A 20,875-nucleotide genomic window follows, 5' to 3' on the forward strand; every position below is an offset into this window, starting at 1 on the left:
AACATTACATGATCATTTATCAATAAATAGTTCGTTCGTTCAACGATATATAATGAATAACAGTATAATTATAAAAGGTAAAATGAGAATTTAATATATTTTCATGGTTTAATTTTATTTTATCTACCATATAATACGACCATAGATTAAAGAATTTACGAACATTGTCGTATTATCAGATAATTCGACATTTTTACGATTAATGAATAACGACATTATTTTTATCTTTATAAAATACTAATAGTGTCATAGTGTCAATTAATAATCTATAATAAATAATATTATAAATTAAATTTGTTTTATAATATTATTTTACTATATAGTATATTATATAGTAGGTGTATACCTACTATTATTACAGTTTAAATTACGTTTGTGTGTTAGTAAAAACAAATAGCGCCAATTGACCAAATTATCAAATTTAAATTTAAATACAATACGTACCAAATTAACATTTAATATTTTCGTGTAGTGTGAAATTGTAATTTGTGGATGAATCCCCCTCCGGCTGTATTTGGTGTAGTAGAAAATTTCCCTCCTATTTTTTTTAAGTTTAATATCTATTTAATAATATGAAATCATTTTTTTTTTTTGCTTATTGCCTAATAATTCCAAATATCTTCATAAATAAAAATATAAAATAAATTATACATGTATATTTTTGATCAACTAAAAACTGAACTACTTGAAACAATAAAAGAATAGTGTTGTTTAAAACAAGATAGTCTAATTAAAATATAATAGACAATAGTACTAGATACTAGTATTGGTATTTGGTACTATATTAGCTATTAACATTGAAATTTAAAATTGTAATCAAAACCCAATCAATTGCTGCAGGGGCGACGCTACACGGGGGGCAGAGTGGACAAATGCCTCTTCAATATTTGATTTTGCCCCTCCATTGCCCCCCTATAATTTAATGTTTAAAATATGCAAGTAAATAAAGAAATTGTAAATTAGTATTTATAAAGAAAACAAAGAAATTTGAGGTTTTATTGTAGTACATTTGTAGTGTGATAAAAATAAATTAGGTATATTTTTTGTTTATTTATTTAGAAATATAACATATATTATTATTTTGTTATTATTATAACCAAAACATTTTTAGCAATACTTTCTTGAAAATATGTTACCCTAAGAAAAAACAAAACAGTAAAAAACGATAAATGCATTTTACTTTAAAATTCCAAATATTAGTTAAAGTATAAATAATAATAACAATAAACTATAGTTATCGAATAGTACACACTCAGGTATCATTGCATTAACAAATATAACTTACATAATATTACTTATTTAATATAGGTATTAAATCAAAATAGTATATGCAAAAATTAGTACAAATGTAAAGTTTCAGTTCGTGTTCGACTCCCGTCCGAGTAACACGTATGTTTCCCGTATCGCTCCGCATTTATAGGTAGCCTCGATAGCGTAAAGACGAGTCTACACATAACAGGTATAATGATTATTCTATTTCTTACAACACATAACGCACAAATATAAATACCCCAATATCGTACAGTCCGTACTAGATAACAGCCGCTTTCGCGCGCGTTTATCTGCCAAGGTCACTAATTTCGATTATCTTATCTACTTCTAATGAGTCCGAAACTGTCACCGTTAATTATCTCCAAAGTCAAGGCACCTGTACAGCCAGGTGATAAATCACCGACGGCAAGCACTAATAATGATTATGTAATTGGCATATAGTCAATTCTAATAATCGCAACAGATCACCTCACTTAATTCGCTTCCCTCTAAAAAAAACTAACAGTTTTTTCTTTACATCCAAAAACCGATACGCACCGTTCTCGTCTACTTCTGAAAATGAAAACAAAACTCAACATATGGAAACCTTATCCGAACAGCACACCGAAATTAATAATGATACTAATACTATTAAAATAAATCTTCCACCTCATTGAAGCGCATCTACACTTAAATAAATGTCTCACACTTAAGGAATTAACTGAAGCCTCCAGTTTCTTTTGCAAAAGTACTACAAAAGGTGTTAAAATACAAGCACATAGCTCCGATTCCTACAGGTCAGTCATCAAATTCCTCAAAGAGGAAGACGTCTCCTTTCACTCATATCAATCAAAAGAAAACAAACCGTACAGAATTGTCATCTGTAATTTTCACTCCTCTACTGACATAAACAGGGGCGTACACAGGGGGTACTTTGGGTGTTCAAACAGCCCCCGAAATATTTTGATATTTGTATGGTTATTTACTTATTTAATTTGAATGTTAATTTTGTTATATAAATATTTGTATTTTAAAAAAGTATTTCAAGTATACCTAATTTTCATAAATTCTTTTTTTGCGTACGTGCCTAGACATAAGCCATATTTCCAAAAAGCTTCGAGGTTTTGAGTTAAAAACATAACAAATGTACTCCATAAAACCACCAAAACACCACTGCCCCTATTTTTCGTTGACCTAGAACCATCGGAGTCCAATCCAAACATTTTCAAATTACCACTTCTCTGATACTCTATAAAGTTCAAGTTGAGACTCCCCGCGTTAAAAAAGAAATCTCTCAATGTTGGCGAAGCCAATCTTACAGCCAAACCCGCAGTTATTTTCATAACCCTAGATGTGTACGGTGTGGAAACAATCACGAATCAACCAGTGTCAAAAAGACCGTACAAAACCAGCAAAATGCGCCCTCTGCAGTGGCCCTTGCGCGGCAAATTATACAGGGTGGCGAATGCCAAACACCTATTAATAAACAAAAAATTACATATCACCTCACAAAAAACAATTTCCTCAAACCTCTTCTAAAACAAATGCCACTCAAGAAATCCCCAAATCACAAAATTTCCCACCACGTTCCAATACCCCAAACATCAGCAAAAAGCCAGAAAATCATACAAACCACTGGTCCAAAAATGAGCTACACGACGAAAACAACCTAACCAGTCAACTTTATACCTGCATTAATGAATTAAAGACATTAATCAACCCCATGATCTCACTACCCACGACCGTCATAGAGAAATTCATCAAGGATGGCCACTAACCATCAAATCAAACCTATTACAATAATATTATGGAATGCAATTGGTATACTGAACAATAATAACGGATTACAAATGATATTAATGGAAAACCAAGTAAACATATAGCTTAATACATAAATAATCGAGATTTTTATTTTACAGTACAGCCGGGTACGGCCCCAGTTTTTTTTTTGCCGTTTTTCACTTAAAAAACTAAATATACGTATTTTTAAGATGGAAGCCTGCCCGCGATCGGCTTAAAAACGTTGTAACGTTCATGAGGCACCGTCGGACTTTCTTTCTACTTAAAAAAAATTTCGAAATTCCAAATACTAATCACCTAAGTATGGTAAATACCACTTTTTTGAAAAAAAATCGTATGCAAGTTTTCGAGGTGAAGGATTCATTTTTCAACTCTGATACTTCAGACGAGTTGCCGGAACAGTTTGCGCACGCAAAAAAAAAGTAATAATCTAAATTTTTAATTTATATTACGGCCGACCACGGCCCATGTTTATTTTTCGCCGTTTTTCTCATAAAAACTAAATATATATTTTTTTAAGATGGAAGCCTAGACCACAAGAAGCCTATAGACACGAAACGTTATGGATAATAAGTTAGAGCGAATCTATACGGCATTAGTGCATTACACGTACAAAAGTAATGACAAATGGTAGAGAAGTTGACGTGCGCAGCGATGGAACAGTCAGCGAAGAAGGCAGATAATATAATGATAAATATATAATAATATTATATTATTAAAGCCTACTTAAGTGTTTAATGTCGAGTAGGTTTCCATGAAGTGGTTTCACACTCGGACGCAGGTCAAAATAAAAACTCCCAGTGGACCACGTTTACGTGTGGAGATTGACGAACGACTGAACGCAATCGCAAATGGTATTTTGAAATCGTACAATAATACAATGCCGGTGTCGGAGATTTCTCAACATGATATTGTAAACGTAAAAATAAATAAAAGAATAAAAAGAAACAAATATTGTGTGATATCGTGTGATTACGGGAATATATCACACAGCAACCAAATGATCAGCATGTCACCCCTATAAATTCAGTGACAACGCTTAGTTGCGGTGGCACGGCGATACTGAACGATAGACCATATATATGTAATATGTATCCTGTGGCTGTGGTGACGATGATTTATAAATTTATTATACATGTATATATATATATCAAAATTCTGTTGTGACATCATCACTGACATCGTGTCACGGACTAAACGGAGCACATTAATGTGCATCGACATGACCACATTGCCATACGCTCGGAATAATGTTGTATTTATATATTATATGTGTTAATTAACAATTTTAGTTATTTTGTTGTAATTCAATAATAATCAACTATAAAAACTTGAAACATTTCACTTTTACTTAAATTATCATTTTTTATATACGATAAAAACTTTAAAAAAAACTGTGCATGTACCAAGTACTTACGCGTGAATGAAGTGAAACTTCTTTCAGTCATGCAACTGATATTAGGTGTATATTGGAATAAAATAAGAATAATACACTTTATAATTTTATTTTCAATAGAACTGTATTTTTTAATTTTTTGATTTATTATAATAAGTAATTTTTAACTTTAAGTTAGGTCAATAACTATTAACTAATCAGGCATTTAGGTTTATGTAATAGTGATTTAATTATAAGTTTCTTTTGTTCTGTTTTAGTAAGGTATTTTAGTATTTGTAGCTTTACTATTATATTATATACCCAGAACTAACGTGTTAAGATGGCGCAGTTCAGAACGGTATAACAGGTCCGATCCCGGATGAGGGCCTAAAGTTTTTTATTGTTTTTTTTCGTAATGTGTCTTCTACACAAACGACTATGATACCGGATAATCTATTATATTATTAAAATATTTATTATTAATATATTTATTAACTTAGCTAAATCAAACATGCCAAAAGATGGTGTTAAGATCAAGTTACCGAAAAAAAGTTTAAAAACTACAGATTCAATGGGCAACAGTGACATTTTTTTTTTTTTAATAATTCACAAATATTATACTAATAATACATATAGAAACACGGAATGATGTAAAATTTAACTATTTAACAGTAGGTACTCACATAACGAAGAATGACAAACCGTTGTCTTCGGCTGAGGGCCACTATCATAAAAATACTAAAATGTAAAAACACAAATTACATAAATATATGACGTCCGTAGCACTTTTGTTTACACTGTGTGTCGTGTGAGTGTTAACAGGTTATAACGTAATCACATTTTGTACCGGTTAACCGGAGCACAGGACGTGATGGGTGCTATATGCTAAAGAGGCGGCCCGTGACAGCCCGACCGCTGTTTTTTTTGTACCCTCTTCAGTGGCGGATCCAGAGGGGAGCGATGCCCGCCCCCCCGTTCTCTCAAAAAAAAATAGTTTAAGTCCCTGATTTTAGTTTAGTCACCCCCCCTGTTATCTTGGTCTGGATCCACCCCTGACCCTCTGTAAAGAAGTTTCACTTCAAATATACTTAGAATAAGTTTAAGCTATTTATAGGCATTTTAAATTGTTTAAATTTTGTTCCTGGTCAAAAACTTTGAAACATAACAGCTAGGTTCTTCATGACTTATAAATTTTAAAATATTAAAAAGTTAAGTAGATACAGCGCTGCTATACATTAGGTGTTGTGTGAATCACTATTCACTATAGTTGAGTATAGTATATAGTGGGTTGAGTGGGTCTATAATATATTATAGATCTATTAGATTTTAATTCAGATATCATTGTACATGAAACACGATTTTGAGTAGAAATGGTCTATCTTCAGCGTAAAATTACACCATATGGTACAAAGTAAATAAACGGAATTAAATAGAAATCAATAAAAAGTTGAACATTGAAGGAAATAAATTGAAAAATAAATGAAAATAGAAGGAAGTAGGTACCTAAATGGAAGAAAATGAAAAAGAGGTCAAAATCAGCAAATTTCTATTTATATTTTCCAATATTCAAAAAACCTTAAAGTTCCTTTAAGTTCAAGGAAATTAATGAAAAAAATGAAAAACCAAAATCAAATCTAAGTATATTTAAGTAATTAAAAATCCGCCTTTTTCAAGGAAATTAAATGAAGATAGTAAAAAACTTAAACATACAAAAAAATTAAAAATTAAATAAAAAATATATAGCAATAAATACTATCAAATCCATGAAACTACTAAACCTATTAATTGGAACAAACCTATACCATTTACCAATCTCATCATATTACATAAGCTCTTTGGTTAAAGATTTAACCACAGTCCAGAATGTAGAGACGACCAAGCTAAACCTCATTTTATTTTGCAGAAAATCTGTGAAATTAGTTTTAGCAGTATCCAATTTAATTCAATAATTTGTAATTTTATGTATTAAATAAATCTTTTATTAATTTAAAACGTTTTTTTGCGTAATAATTCTATAAAACACATACTAACTTTTCCAACAAAAAATTACTACATGTTGGCATACAAAGTACAAAATATATACAATAATTAGTGTTTTTTCATTTTTGTCAAATTTTTTAAATTTCAGTTTACAAAAAAATGATTTGCAATCATTTAAATTGTTATTGACATTCATTTAGACTTTTATACTATTTTATAAATTGAAAAAATTAAAACAATATATTACATTTTTTTACTAATTTGCCATAAACTTAAAAATAATTAATAATATTAAGTTTCAAGACAAAAAAAATATACAATTATTTATTTTATAAATTATTAATTAATAATCAAATGAATCATAAAAATCATAGCTATTGAAATACTCGGTTTCAGTAAAATAGTCATCATCACAGTCGGAGGAATCATATGTTTGATAGAATCTATATGGGTGTTGATTTCCACTAAATCCTGTATGATGATGAGGTTGATGTCCTAAAACAATTATGTATTGATAAATATTTACATAGTAAAAATTAATGTTAGTATGATAATTAATATGTTTTATTTAGATTAATAATCAAATTTCACTATTTTTCAGTAATATTGGTAATATATCTACTAGGGATGTCAAATTTTTCGAACGTTACATCACAAAAATGACCTTATTTTTTTTATATGCCTTTAAATTATGAATTACATTACAAAAAAATATAAGTATTACTTTAAATGTATTAATTGGTAAATAAATGAGAGATTTAATAAAAAAAAAAATATAACATGACTAGTATTTATTAATTTGCTTGATGTATCTATTTTAACTTTTAGATTTTTATCACGTAACATATTAGCCATCCCTGACCCAGTAGTATACTTACGGTAGGAACTTTGAGAATAGTTTGTAGATGTAGAAGTAGAAGGTTTTTTTAAAGTTTGGTCATATATTTTACGTTTTGAATAATCACATAATGTATCAACAGCATTAGTAACATCTAATAAACAAAAAAAAAATATTAATTTATATAACTAAAATTGTATAAACAATTTTTTTACCTATAAAAACTTCTCCTGAACCAGGTGCAGGATTTTTATCTGGATGTAATAACAAAGCTAATTTCTTATATGCTTTTTTTATTTCAGGAATAGTTGCTGTAGTATTAATGTTTAACATTGTATAGTAATTTTGACTATTTTTCACTCTATAAATACAAATTAATAAATTTACAGTTAACAATTCTGATTGGTTCTCAAGAAATGTATCATGAATCATGATATATTGATATATAATAGGCATGTCAAAGGACAATTCTATAATAATAGTATTTACATTAATTATTAAGATAAATGAATATTTAATAATATTAAGAGATTGGTTTATTTTTCATTAGTCTGTTGAATATAATAGTTCTCTAGACAGAATTTACCACAATTATCATAATAAACATAGTTATAATTTAGGTGATACCAGTTTTTTATAATAAAAATAATGCAATTATTATGATACTAGCTGTCCCACCTGACGTTGCCCAGGCAAAAGTCACCTCAGGATAGGTATAACTGTTATCGGCGGCGTGTGTATATATTATATATATATCTAAATGTTCGTGTTATGGCAGCAGCCCATATCTGGCCACCCAAACTTCCCCTTCTATGTCACCGCCGACACCGAAGTTGAGGGCAACACTGTACAAGTACAGTGGTATAATATATACCATCCCCTATTTCAACCCCTATTACAGCTCTTTTTTTAGTATTAAAAAGTAGCCTATGTCCTTTCTCAGTGTCTAAACTATCTATGTATCAAATTATATTTAAACCGGTTCAGTTCTTAAAAATTCTGTCAAAGACAATAGGTAAGATAATTTAAAAACAAGATATATTATGGTTTCCTTAAGTAACGTTAAAGAGTCCAGCGATAGTTCAATTTTAATAGTTATGATAATTATATTAAAATGGTGATTACATTTAAAGTAAAAATATTTACTAGTCAAAATTATTAGATGCATCAGTTGTACACATTACACTTTTGACTAGTTATTGACCTAAACTAAGAAAGTACTTTAAATTGTTTACCTAACTGTACATAAAATAATATAAGTACTTAATTTTTCAATAAAAAATATTGTATTATTCAAAATGGTTCTATTAGTTTTTGTTAAAAAATAACAAACTAATACATTTAGAGTCAATTGAAAATTATTAACTATATATAGTTACTTTTTAACAACATTTGCCTGTTCTTCTGTGTAATCAGCCTTAGTGGTATCTTTAGTTTCTTGAAGCTGTTTTAAGAGTTCTGAAACATTAAATTATTATTTATTTTTTAATTATAATTATACATTATTACACGATATATTTAGTTACCATCAGCTCTGGGTATTAAAAAAAGCTTTTTTGATTTGAGAATAAACTTTTCTGCTAACTCAAATTGTTTGCTTTGTATGTACTGCTCTGCTTTTTCAAGACACTTAAAAGATTCATCTTTATTTATTTCTTTAAACATCTTATAAGAATAAGTAGTACCTATAATAATTATTTTAGTTATTAATTACTTTTTTAATAATTTCAATACTAATACTAACATTAGTATATGTGTCTTTATTATTTATTAAATATAATATCTAAGAACTAAAAACATCTTTATGATTAAATTATAATTTTTTGTTTAGGTGTAACCAAACCTTTTTACATTTCCTATTAAATCAATATAATAAGTCATTGTACAAACTTGATTTGTGGCCTTTTTTTGACTTTTTTTGTTGTTTAGTATTATAGTCACTACTGGAAGATGAATTGGAATTATCACCATTATAAGATGAATCAGAATGATCTTTAAACATATAAAAATAATATGGTTAAAATGTGATAATATTAGTGTTTTAAGTTTTACACACCTGATTGATATTGTTTCTTTGACCGTTTCTTCGAGTGTTTTATTGTTGATTTTAATTTTTTGAGTAGACCTACAAAATATTATTGTGGTTAATTTAATTTCAAATACTAATTGTATACTTGTCTTAACTAAGCAAATATGTAATGATTGGAAATTATAGGAATAATTGCATATTATTCTGTATGTTCTAGATTTATAGCAGACCAAGCTATAGAAATCCAAACTGTACAATGTTGAGTTTAAAATTTGAAAATTAGAAAAACATAATTTGTGGATTTTTAAAGAAAAAAGTGTATTTTTTCAGTACAATAAAATGTCAAATGCTAACCAGTTACACACCATTCTTTAGTTTTCAATTATACAATTTTTTTTAAATATATAAAATTTTTTTTAATCTAGATATTTGCATCTAGGTGAGTATTAGTGAAATAATAAACATCAAGTCAGTAATTTGCAGTGCTTGAAAAGATTCTTTAAAAAAGAAACTAGTTCCTTTCCTCGTTCCTTTTTAATGTGAAGTAAAATAAAATAAAAAAACATAGGTACATTTTTATACAATAATTGTTTTAATTTTAAAAATTTAAATATTACTCATTGTTATTTAGTAATACAGTGAGTTCCGCTTAATGTGATCACTGGTTTATAGAATCAACTGTTTATTAGAATCAAAATTGAAAATCCCAAACCAGTTCTTAAGTTACTAATGTTAAATTAACCTTTTATTAGACTCGCCGAGTATCGAATAATTGAATCATTTTTAAGAACATTCTTATCGTTTTAATGGTATTTCAAACTTTTACTAAAAAGAAACAAGAATTGTTTTGAAAAAGTAAAAAGGAGCTATTAAAAAAAATATTGAAAACGATACTTTTCAGTTATTATTATTATAATAATAATAATATTTAAAATATTTATAATATTTATAATATTTTTTTACATTATTATTTATTTATTTTTAAATAATTAAAAATCATGTGTATATTATATTAACTGAATATGGATTTTAATTTCAAGTTAATATGAAAATGAAATTAATAGATTCAATTAATAGTACAATAAAAAATAGATAGTTTCTTTGCTTTATTTTATTTAAAACATGCATATAAATATACTCATCAATAAAAAAAAAAAATGTTTTATGGAATCAATCGGTTAATAGAATCAAAATGATCTGAGCCAATGTAATCACATTAACTCACTGTAAAACTCACTGTAGTTTTAACTTATGCAAACATTATCAATAATATTGTATACAGGTTTAATTTTATACCTCTTTATATTAGCTACTAAATTTAAAAAAAAGCTATATAGTTTTGATGATTTAATTACTTTAATTTAAAAATAAATGAACTAAAAAAATTGTTAATATTCCTCTAAAAAGTAAACAAAATTCCAATACGTTCCTAAATACGGAACAACATTAAATATATGGTTGAATGGATTCCTTTGAACCCATTCCTTCCAAGCACTGGTGATTTGTCAATGTTATTAATGGTATTCTTAAGAATAAACTGTATCTATATTTCTATTGCACTTAGAACAACTATAAAAAACTTTTCAATGGTCAGTAAAGTTTTTGACAAATCTATTTCAGATATGATTAATACTATAAAATCTGAGTCCTGGTGATTATAATATATAATGCATTACACGTAAAATAACATAATAATAAAATAGGTAATAGTATCTATTAATATTTTATTAGTGTCTATTGATTAAATAATAATTTTATAGAAAGTGTTTAGGCACTCACGTTTTGTTTCAGATGTTGGATACATTTTGTTAGCTTTAGTTGAAAATTTCCAAGCATTATCCAAATCCTTTTTTTTTATGTATAACCTAGCCAACTCAATGCAGCGGGATGCCTCATCTCGGTTGCTCTCCATTGTTTAGTATAAACAAGAAATATATTATATCATTAATATTAAAATATTTAATAGTCAATGGTAATTTAAATTTGGTGGTTTCAATTAATGATATTATAAAGTTATGGATTATAGATAATTATATCTTATTAACTATGAATCTATAAAGTTAATTAAATATTGTTTACAAAGATTGTATTATATGTAACAGTCACCAACCAGAAAATACTATGAATAAAATATTAAAAGCGGCTGCTTTGAATTGACATATCATAGAATAATAATCATATTATTCATTTTAAGATTTATTTTTTAAATCAAATTTCACGATTATTAATATGCATTGTAAAATTTGGAATTAAGTATTAAGATTAAAGAACTTTACCTACTGGCTAGTAGCTACCTACTACTAAGCGGACTTTTTTTCTTGATTACATTGACTTTTTTCTTATCGCCGTCGTTGTTTTGTTTTTGATAATAATTCCTTATCTATAGCCGTGAGTTTTGGTAATCGGAAAAAAAAAGTCTTATAAAAAAAGTCCCGCAAAAAGTTTGGTATCTTAAAAAAATAAAAATTTAATAATGGAAAAAGCTAAATTAACAATCAATTCCCTTGATCGAATTTGACACTTGATATTTTTTGTACATTGTACTTTAATAATAAATTATAATATACATGACGTACCTACTATTGTATAAATGTTATATGTATAGGTATGTTATATTTTATTATTTTAGACTTATTTAATTAATTGACTTTTTCCTTATGTAGGACTTGTTTTAGCTGTAAGTCATAACACTCATAACATAAGAAAGATATGTGATTAAAGACTAAAGTATTATATTGAAAATTGTATTTATTGACGCGTATATTTTGCTATAATTATATTTGTAACTCGGGTTTTATCGTTTATAATCTTTTGCGAAAAGCATTTTGTATATTGTATAGTACAATAATATTTATATCTAATCGAAATGATTGTCAGTATGCGTTCGACTATTAAATGCCAATCGTCACACAACTAATTCAATGACGTAATTTCAATTTTTGTTTGACTAGGGCAACTACTATAACTTATTTGCCGACTCAAAATTTTTTCATGCAGTTCACATAGAATAGTGCCATAAACTGTGAGGGGGAGGGTTAAATTTTCAGGTATATGAAATTCACACATAGGATTTTGAAGTATTAAGTACAAACAATTTTGTCAAATATTTTTTACAATTAGAAAGTCGAGTATAGAATAATTGAGTAATGTATCAATAAATAATAAATAGGTAATAGGTACCTTTTAATACTGCAGATTTACAAATAGTTAGCACTTTTAGCAATAATTACAGTCACATAATGCAAATACTAAACAATTTGCATAATAAATAACCCCAGAAAAAATAACCTCGGAAATTCAATCCCCAAAAAAAATAACTTCATATGAGATTTTGTAAGATTTAATAAATAAATAATAATTGTATAATATTCAAAACTCAAATGTATATTCTAATAAATACGTGTAAGTGTAATATTTTAATTTTTAAGTGAATTATGAGCATTTTCAAATATTTAATATTTTTCATACTCATAACTCACCTAAAAATTATAATATCGTAATAAATCAATGAGAAAACACAGATTATGTTCTTACCTAATAGTTAAAAATAAGACTTCTTATAATTTTTAAATGTGCCGACTTAAGGTTGATGTAAATGTTGGACTAGGGCAAATGCCCAAGTTGCCCCCCCCCCCCAAAAAAAAATGACGCCACTGAACTAATAGGGTGGGACCTTTTAGTTCCTTGTCCCTAACTTTTTTTCTAATATAGAAACAGAATAGATTAAAATATAGATTACTCTATGACTATGAGTATTATATTAGGTAATATACAGGGCCGGATCTAGGGGGGCAACCCCCCCTAAGGCATTTGTACTGAAAGTCTTCGTCGAGGGCACCAAATTACCAAATAATAGTGGCATAATAGAGAGGGGTAAAATTATGAGAGGGTACTAATTTTATACTTTGCCCCAAGTAAAAAATATATTAGATCCGCCCCTGTCACTATATTCCATGATGGCTTAAGAAACACTTCACATTGCATAAGATATAAAAACTGGGCGTCGGACAAGTACCATTCTGCTGTACGTAGTACTTTAGAAAAGTGATTAAAAAGTTAACGTAGTGTGTACCTATTTTATCTAAACAGGTAGGTACTAAAATACATGATTAAACATAAAATTAGGTAATGTAAATCTGATATCTCTTCATCTTATAGCTAAGTGCTGATCATTATGATTGTAAATGGATTATCTGTTTTAATTTTAAATAATTTAAATTGATTGTCTTTATTAATATAATAATGTTTGTAAATTATAAATTTATTACTTATCACTGTGTTGTATTATCACTAGGACACTAGACATTAATCAAATCCCAAGTCATATACAACTTATATGTTCATTATTAGCAAGCAACCATATCTGATGTTTGGCTCAAATGGCTCCTATACGATTTTTTTGTGGGTTTTTACATAAAACTAAATAATACAATTTACCATAGATTATTAAAAATCAAGAATAATATCCAAGAGGTACCTATTTTTGGAATAATAATGTCTTTTTTATTACAATATTATTTTAATGATTCGGAATTCGGATTCAGATTAAGACAATTTAGTTTCGGCATACCTATAACCTATTACCTATAAACAGTATAACAGGATTAAGAGTACTACCTATAATATTGATTAAATCTAGGATCTAATATTGGGGAATGGTATACTTAAATTTAATCATTCTCATATCTCATTGAAAATAGTTATAAGTGTTGATAGTATTGTGTAACTTATAACTTAGAACATAGAGCCCTAGAGGTCGACAATAGGCAAAATAGGGAAATAACTGGACCACCAAAAATATTTTTTCTTTAATTCTGTCTTAGACTGTAAATTTAATACAAAAATAAATACATTAATTGCAATTATAAACTAATGTTTAAATTATTTTGGCCCTTGAACATTTTTTTCAAATTATCTGGACCACCATCATAGAAATTAATTGCCGACCCCTGTTATAACACATTGTACCATTAAAAGCGATACGGGTGCTACATACTGACATACATAATTATTTCTTCATAGGTATTAGGTTAGGTTATGTATGTATTATATATCATAAAATATTATTTGATACAAAATAGTTAAATATATCAATATTTTAAAAATTACAAATTAATTTCAAAAGGTCCTAAAATATCCAGGCCCTTATATTTCAAGCCCAACCATCTCAAAAACCATTGTAAGAGCTCTGATTATTAGGGCCGATATTTATATACATTTGCATATATTTATTAGTCGGTAAAAAAGTATATAGTTTATAATAAAATATGTTTCATATTTTCATAACCTAGCGATTCTATATACAACATTTTATTTTGCCGACTATAATTGTATCCCGTAGGTACGTCTGTACATTAGGTATGTGGTATGTCGAGTGGATAACTATTATGCGTGTGTTAAATTTGAATTTAATGATATAGGTACGAGGTACCTATCATTGTATACGAAAAACAATTCTGAGTGGAGACGGTCGTCATCCTATAGGTACTATAGTACTATACGTCTATATCACTAAGCATATTTCGTAATGTTTTTTTGATATAGCTATATATCATTTATTTTACTTTTAAATTTTAATATTGTCTACAGTAAAGTTGATATATTTTTTTCTTGGACTTATTTAATTATTTTAATTATTATATAATATATATTTAGACCACACCTCCATACCTATTGGCTATTATAAACATTTATATAACTCGAAATTTAATTTATCTTTCTATAAATATCGTAAAGCGGCAAAAATAGATTTATAATATAAATAGATATTATTTTAAAATAAATCAAAAATGTAATTGCGTATAGTAAAATTTATGTATATAATATAAATAATAATATAAAATATAATATACATTAAAGTTGAGATACTTTAACTTGATCAAGTCCATAGAATAAAATGTCAAATGCTATTTCATATATTTTGTGATCAAGCATTGAATACTGAAAACTGAACTGAGCAATACAATTTGAAAGTTTAAAAGATCAGTGTGACCAACATTTAATTAAGACTGGTAACTCCATTTTGTTGTTACTTGTTATGTTTGCTGTTCGCTTCTCCGATATACCGATGATAACTGCACAAAAATATCACATATTATACTAAAGTTTTATGCTCATTTTGCTCATTGGCTATTCAGTATTATTTAACATTTTCTTTATTTATTTATTGTGATTTATAAATTATTGTTACTTAGAAGTGCCAAGTGGTTGCTAATTGCTAATCAGTACTTACTACTTGTTAGTTGCTAAAACTAGAACTTGTTTTAGGTGGTGTCTTTTTTATTTAGCCACTAGTAATCCTACCTATCAACATTCAACTTTTTTTCTTTTGATTTCGTGCACTGCGGTAAGTACTAAGTGTACAAGATGGAAGTTTCTCGTTTTATTTTCTTTTATCTAAAATGTGTTTTCTCTAAAAATATATTATTTATAGATAGTTAGAAGTATTTTTGTTAGTTGCACATTAACCTATTGTTTTGGTTCTGATTATATATTTAGACGTAAACATAGAAGTTTCTAATCATGGAATCAGATAAATCAACTTTTCAACCTATAGACTTAGTGGGCAAAGTTATTATTAAAGTATGTCTACTTATATAATTTTAGTCAACTTCAAGTATGACAAAAAACAATTTTATTTTTTTAGGTTCAATTAGGCGATGACATAAGAAAAGTATTAATTCACAATGAGTCTATTACATATGATGAATTATTATTAATGATGCAGCGAATATTTAATGGAAAATTAACAGCTAATGATGATCTCACTATCAAATACAAAGATGAAGGTAAGATAATTTTTTGATCATGTTAGGTAGGTATTTTAAAATTTATTTTTGTTTTTATTTGAAATAAACAATTTATATACAAAATGTATAATAACCTTATATACTAAAGGTGACATAAAGGGTATGATTAAGCAGTCGCCCATTAGTGATACTTAGCTTGATTCATTTTTTTTCTTTTTTAAATATATATAATATTTTTTTTCTGTTAGGGGTCTGGGTTTATTTGTAATAGGCCACAACACTATTTTCTTTTTGATCTATGATGAGGATTTCCTGGTAGTGTTTGGATGGATAGATCATTTATGAGAGGATTTTGATGGTTATTGAGCTGTTTATGGAAGCACATATAGAAGAAGCGTGCTTCCTCATCGACAGTTTCATATTAAGATTTTTAGGTAGCATTAGGTTGGAGATAAATGGTGGGGGAATCAGAAAGACCTTGAAGTGCTATATTTTGAAATGCTTGAATTTTATTTGTATTGGATTTTTTTGAGTCCCAGAACTGTAGTCCATAAGTTCAAATAAGCTTGAGGAGAGTTTTATATATTTGTACTTTGGTTCTAAGACTGCCGCTGACATTTTTTGATAACATAGGCTTGAGCATAGCCAGACAGGCATTAATTGTCAATCTTTTTGTACGGATATGGTTGCTTCAAAACAGTCGTTTATCTAGGTAAAGTCCTAAGTACCTAACTGTATTGGACATGGGAATTTGGATTTTATTAAGAGCAACGGTAGGGCAGAAACTCTGTTTAAGTATAAACATTGTGTGGATCGACTTATTTTGGTTAATTTTTATTCGTGATTTGATATACCATTTAGACATAAGGTTAAAATAATTTTGAAGATTAGATGAAGCATTTTAACTTATAGACAAAATAACTTTGTCATCAGCATAATCCGCCACTATAGTTTGCTGCATGGTAGGCTGGTACTTAAAAATTTAAACTAATAAGGTTAATTAGTTAAATTACAATTATTTAAATATTAGGCATAACTATTTTATTTTCTGTTAATTTTTAGATGGAGATTTAGTAACTGTATTTGATAGTCAAGACTTATCATTTGCTTTACAAACAAGTAGGGTCTTAAAATTGCAAGTATTTATGAATAATTTGAATTATCAAGAACGACTGAAATCAAAACTAAATGCTGATGAACTTAAAAAACAACTGCGAGAAATAAGAGATGCTGTCACATGGTTATTAGATACAATTGAAATTACCAATGAAGGAAACAATAATAATATGTCAAATTCTATACGTAATAATTCTATAATAATAAAATACTAGATTAGTGTTTGTTGAACAATATATTATTTTATTAGAACAAGAACCAGTAAATATTGCATCACCAGAAATACCAACAGATAATGGAGTTACTAAAGAATTTGATCCATTACGTAATTCTAAAGAAGAATGTTCAAAAACTCCTCAAACTCCACAACCAGTTAAATGTAAGTATGGTAACCAAATTTATTGTAATTTATTTTAAGAGGACGTCGTACCCATGTGTGTTGTCTATGTACAACATAGACAAAATGCATTAACGCAATATGAGTAGAGCTCACTCAATTTTGTTTCTAGAGTAAATATATCTATTATATATTAATGTATTATATTGTTATTAAATATAACAATATTTTTCGGAGGATAAGACGCTGAGGTTTTTCCATTATTCCCAATATAACGTTCATTATAATCATTTAGAATTAGCGAAAATTCAAAATTTTTAAATAGGTAACCTTTAACTTTTCAAAATTTTAATTTTTAAAAAAATCTCATCGTTTTGACTTTTAAATTATTGTCATCTTATAATTCTATAATAGGTATATTTACTCTAGAACCAAAATTGACTGAGTTCTACTCAGACTGTGAACGCGTTTATCTATGTTGTACGTGTAAAAAGGAGACAATACGTATGGATGCAACGTCCTCTTAAGCATGTAATTATAAACAAATTAAGTATTGGATTAAATTATATTATAGTTGCACTAAAATTAAAAGTATATAATCATAAGTATAACTATACATATTTTTTTGTTATATGTAATAGCTGAAGTATCTCAGGATAATTTGGCTGTATCTCAACCTCAAAGACAAACACCGCCAGTTCAACAGCCTCAAATTATATATAATGGACAATCTCAAGCCAATATGAATCAACACAATCCTTACTCTGGAGGGCAAATCCCACCACCACTAGGTTTGTATCAATTTTATTAAATTTATATATTATTGATTTCAGAGTACTTAAAATAATATAATTTACAGGGCCTCAGACTAAATGGGTGAATCCTTATCAGCAACCAGGAATGCGTGCGTCCTATCCAACTGCTCAATACTCTTACCTATATTCGGGACAGATACCAGCATCTGGTTATTCTCAAATAACAGCACAAATGAAGCACCCTACTGGAAATCAGCCTGGTCATTCGTTGTATTATCCGACTAATACAACCCCTAATCCTCAATATTCTACTTCTCAGTATCCAGGACAATAATAAAAAGTTACTATAGTAAAAATATCAACTGAATGGACTGATTTACCCATTTGAAATATTTATAAAATATAAATATAGTATTTTATAAGTACATTCAAAACTTGTTTCAAACTTAAAAATAGTTATTGTAAGGACAAAATTGAATGGTGTTGAATGGTTTATTAAAAAAGACAAATGTTTAATTAATATTATGTAGTGTTTTCAATTTTAGAGTTTTTTTTTTTGTAATTACAAAATATTTATGTTAAAAATTGACATAATAAACATATAAATTAATATTAAGGAATTTCCCTATTTATATGTATAAACAACATTTTTGCACAACTTATTTGCAGATTTTTACAAATACTGTATTTAAAGAATGATAACCATTTTTCATATTTTTAGTTATTGCATTCCATAATCCTGATGGATGTTCATAAATTATTTATTTTATAAAATTTAATTGATACATATTTTTTCTTTATAATATACTATTTAATATATAATTCACATTTTTATCAACTAAGGTGTTAATTAAATAAAATTGTGTTGATATATATATATATATTTTTTTTTTTTGAAAGGTGAAATTTCTACTATTATATTTTAATTTCTTCTATTAATTATGTTAACAATTTTATTTTAAAAATTCTGTATACATTTAAAAATATATTGAAAAAGAAATATACATTCACATATTTAATTTGTAATGTATTTGTAAATCACTCATATATATTGTAATTTTTCTACTTCGAAAAATTAAATAAATATAATTGAATATCATTTCCTATAATGGTATTTTTAAATTTTTTTTTTTAACTACATTATTTTAAATTCTGAAGATCAAGGAATATTATTTTTAAAATGACTGATTTTTAATATCATTTTTAGAAGAAAAATTTTGTTTCAATTTGTATTTGTGAGTGATTTTTATGGCGAATTTGATGTAGTTAGTAGTTAAAAAGTTAAAAGTAGTAGTTTCCTAGTAATTTTCAAAATAATTGGAATAAATTAAGTAAAAGACAACCTGAAAATTTGCTCAATACAAATTTTTAAATAAAATTAATTTTATTTTTTGTTTCAATTTATAAATGTACACCGTGAATAGGTCGTAGGTACTTGAAATGTTCAACACAAAATACCTACAAGTATTTTCTATGCATTTAATTTCCAAAACAATATAAACTCAAAATTGAATACAGATAGACGAGAACAGCAGGCATACATGAATTTATAAAAATCAATTTAAAATTCAGAAAGTAAATAATTTTAAATATTTTAACACAAAAAAAAAACGATATAGCTAATATATCTTGCTGATAGAGGCAAGTTTCATCATTTCCAGACAGGAAATAAATGCTTCAATGGACTTTTAGAGTTATTATTAAATTCAAAATTACTGTAACACTGTCAATGTCGATTGTTGAATAAAATTGCAACATCATTTGACCAGTAATCAGTATAATACTATATGAATATAAAACTTGGCTACTGATTGAGCCATTGAGAAAAACTAACGTGAATAAATTGTTGATATCTGAAAAAAACATTGGTGATAATTTTTGGATTATTAAATCATATCTAAGGATTCTAAAGTAATGGTAAAAGTGATCTACAAAAAAAATAAGCTTGCTAAGTCAGAGATTGGCATGTTAACTTTCTTGATTTTCAATTTTTAGAAATTTATTAATTGTATGCATTATGTATTATTTTCATTTTCATTTAGTGAGATAGATCTGAAGATCTCTGAAACCAGAGAGCGGATTTTGTTGTTTGGGGTCTTGTTAGATTCACATTGGCTAGGAGAAGTGCAGTGAAGATTTTCAGAACTTAATCTTTTATAGTTAATTCACTACAGAGCTTCAAAAAAAAATTAAAACACATTTTATTAGGCGTTTTTTATGTTTTTCAGCTTTATAGCTTTGTAGTGAGTTAACGATTGAAAATAAAGTTCTGAAAATCTTCACAGCACTTTTCCTATAGCCAATGTGAATCTAACATGACTCCAAATAACAAAATCCGTTCTCGAGTTTCAGTAATCTACCACGCTGGTAAATTAAAATCTAGCAAAAAATAACTAATTTTTTAACTGAAAAATTAAATAATTTTTTTTGAAAATTTTTAATCTCACATTTTGTATCTAATTGATAATCCCTTTTTAATGAGCTATCAACCAACTTTTTAGCTATAATAGTTTTGGAGAAAAGTTAAAAAATAGAAATTTTAGGACTGTTCACTCCGACGTTTTTGTGCTCCAATTGTTATACCGCTTGGATGTGATATCGGATCTCTGAGATCTCTCATTAATATTTTATTTTAAGTCTACCTT

General features: G+C 27.2%; 2 protein-coding genes across 2 annotated transcripts; one reads left to right on the plus strand and one right to left on the minus strand.

Annotated features, from left to right (window-relative positions):
• Positions 1 to 6,700: 6,700 nt before the first annotated feature.
• LOC113553707 (dnaJ homolog subfamily B member 12-like) lies at positions 6,701 to 11,315 on the minus strand. The gene is made up of 8 exons (XM_026957189.1): positions 11,053 to 11,315; positions 9,301 to 9,369; positions 9,135 to 9,236; positions 8,771 to 8,929; positions 8,624 to 8,702; positions 7,460 to 7,605; positions 7,285 to 7,398; positions 6,701 to 6,901 (listed from the first exon to the last, which is right to left on the minus strand). Exons 1-8 carry the CDS (start codon positions 11,183 to 11,185, stop codon positions 6,750 to 6,752), a joined length of 954 nt encoding a protein of 317 aa, XP_026812990.1. The 5' UTR covers positions 11,186 to 11,315; the 3' UTR covers positions 6,701 to 6,749.
• Positions 11,316 to 15,363: 4,048 nt separating this feature from the next.
• LOC113553355 (protein TFG-like) lies at positions 15,364 to 18,752 on the plus strand. Its single transcript, XM_026956654.1, has 7 exons — positions 15,364 to 15,619; positions 15,772 to 15,855; positions 15,920 to 16,061; positions 17,085 to 17,324; positions 17,389 to 17,517; positions 18,117 to 18,266; positions 18,335 to 18,752. The coding sequence occupies exons 2-7, from the start codon at positions 15,796 to 15,798 to the stop codon at positions 18,562 to 18,564; spliced, it is 951 nt and encodes a 316-aa protein (XP_026812455.1). The 5' UTR covers positions 15,364 to 15,619; positions 15,772 to 15,795; the 3' UTR covers positions 18,565 to 18,752.
• The last annotated feature ends 2,123 nt before the right edge of the window (positions 18,753 to 20,875 follow it).

This window comes from Rhopalosiphum maidis, chromosome 2, assembly GCF_003676215.2.
Source record: "Rhopalosiphum maidis isolate BTI-1 chromosome 2, ASM367621v3, whole genome shotgun sequence".
Lineage (NCBI taxonomy): Eukaryota > Metazoa > Arthropoda > Insecta > Hemiptera > Aphididae > Rhopalosiphum > Rhopalosiphum maidis.

Excerpts from the sequence above, each read along its gene's own strand:
- LOC113553707 (XM_026957189.1), bottom strand. The coding sequence starts at position 11,185 with ATGGAGAGCAACCGAGATGAGGCATCCCGCTGCATTGAGTTGGCTAGG. Across the intron at positions 8,703-8,770 it reads TTTAATACCCAGAGCTGATG|AACTCTTAAAACAGCTTCAA; the intron begins GTAACTAAATAT and ends TTAATGTTTCAG. Across the intron at positions 7,606-8,623 it reads CAGGCAAATGTTGTTAAAAA|AGTGAAAAATAGTCAAAATT; the intron begins GTAACTATATAT and ends TTGTATTTATAG.
- LOC113553355 (XM_026956654.1), top strand. The coding sequence starts at position 15,796 with ATGGAATCAGATAAATCAACTTTTCAACCTATAGACTTAGTGGGCAAA. Across the intron at positions 17,518-18,116 it reads AACTCCACAACCAGTTAAAT|CTGAAGTATCTCAGGATAAT; the intron begins GTAAGTATGGTA and ends TATATGTAATAG. Across the intron at positions 18,267-18,334 it reads GCAAATCCCACCACCACTAG|GGCCTCAGACTAAATGGGTG; the intron begins GTTTGTATCAAT and ends TATAATTTACAG.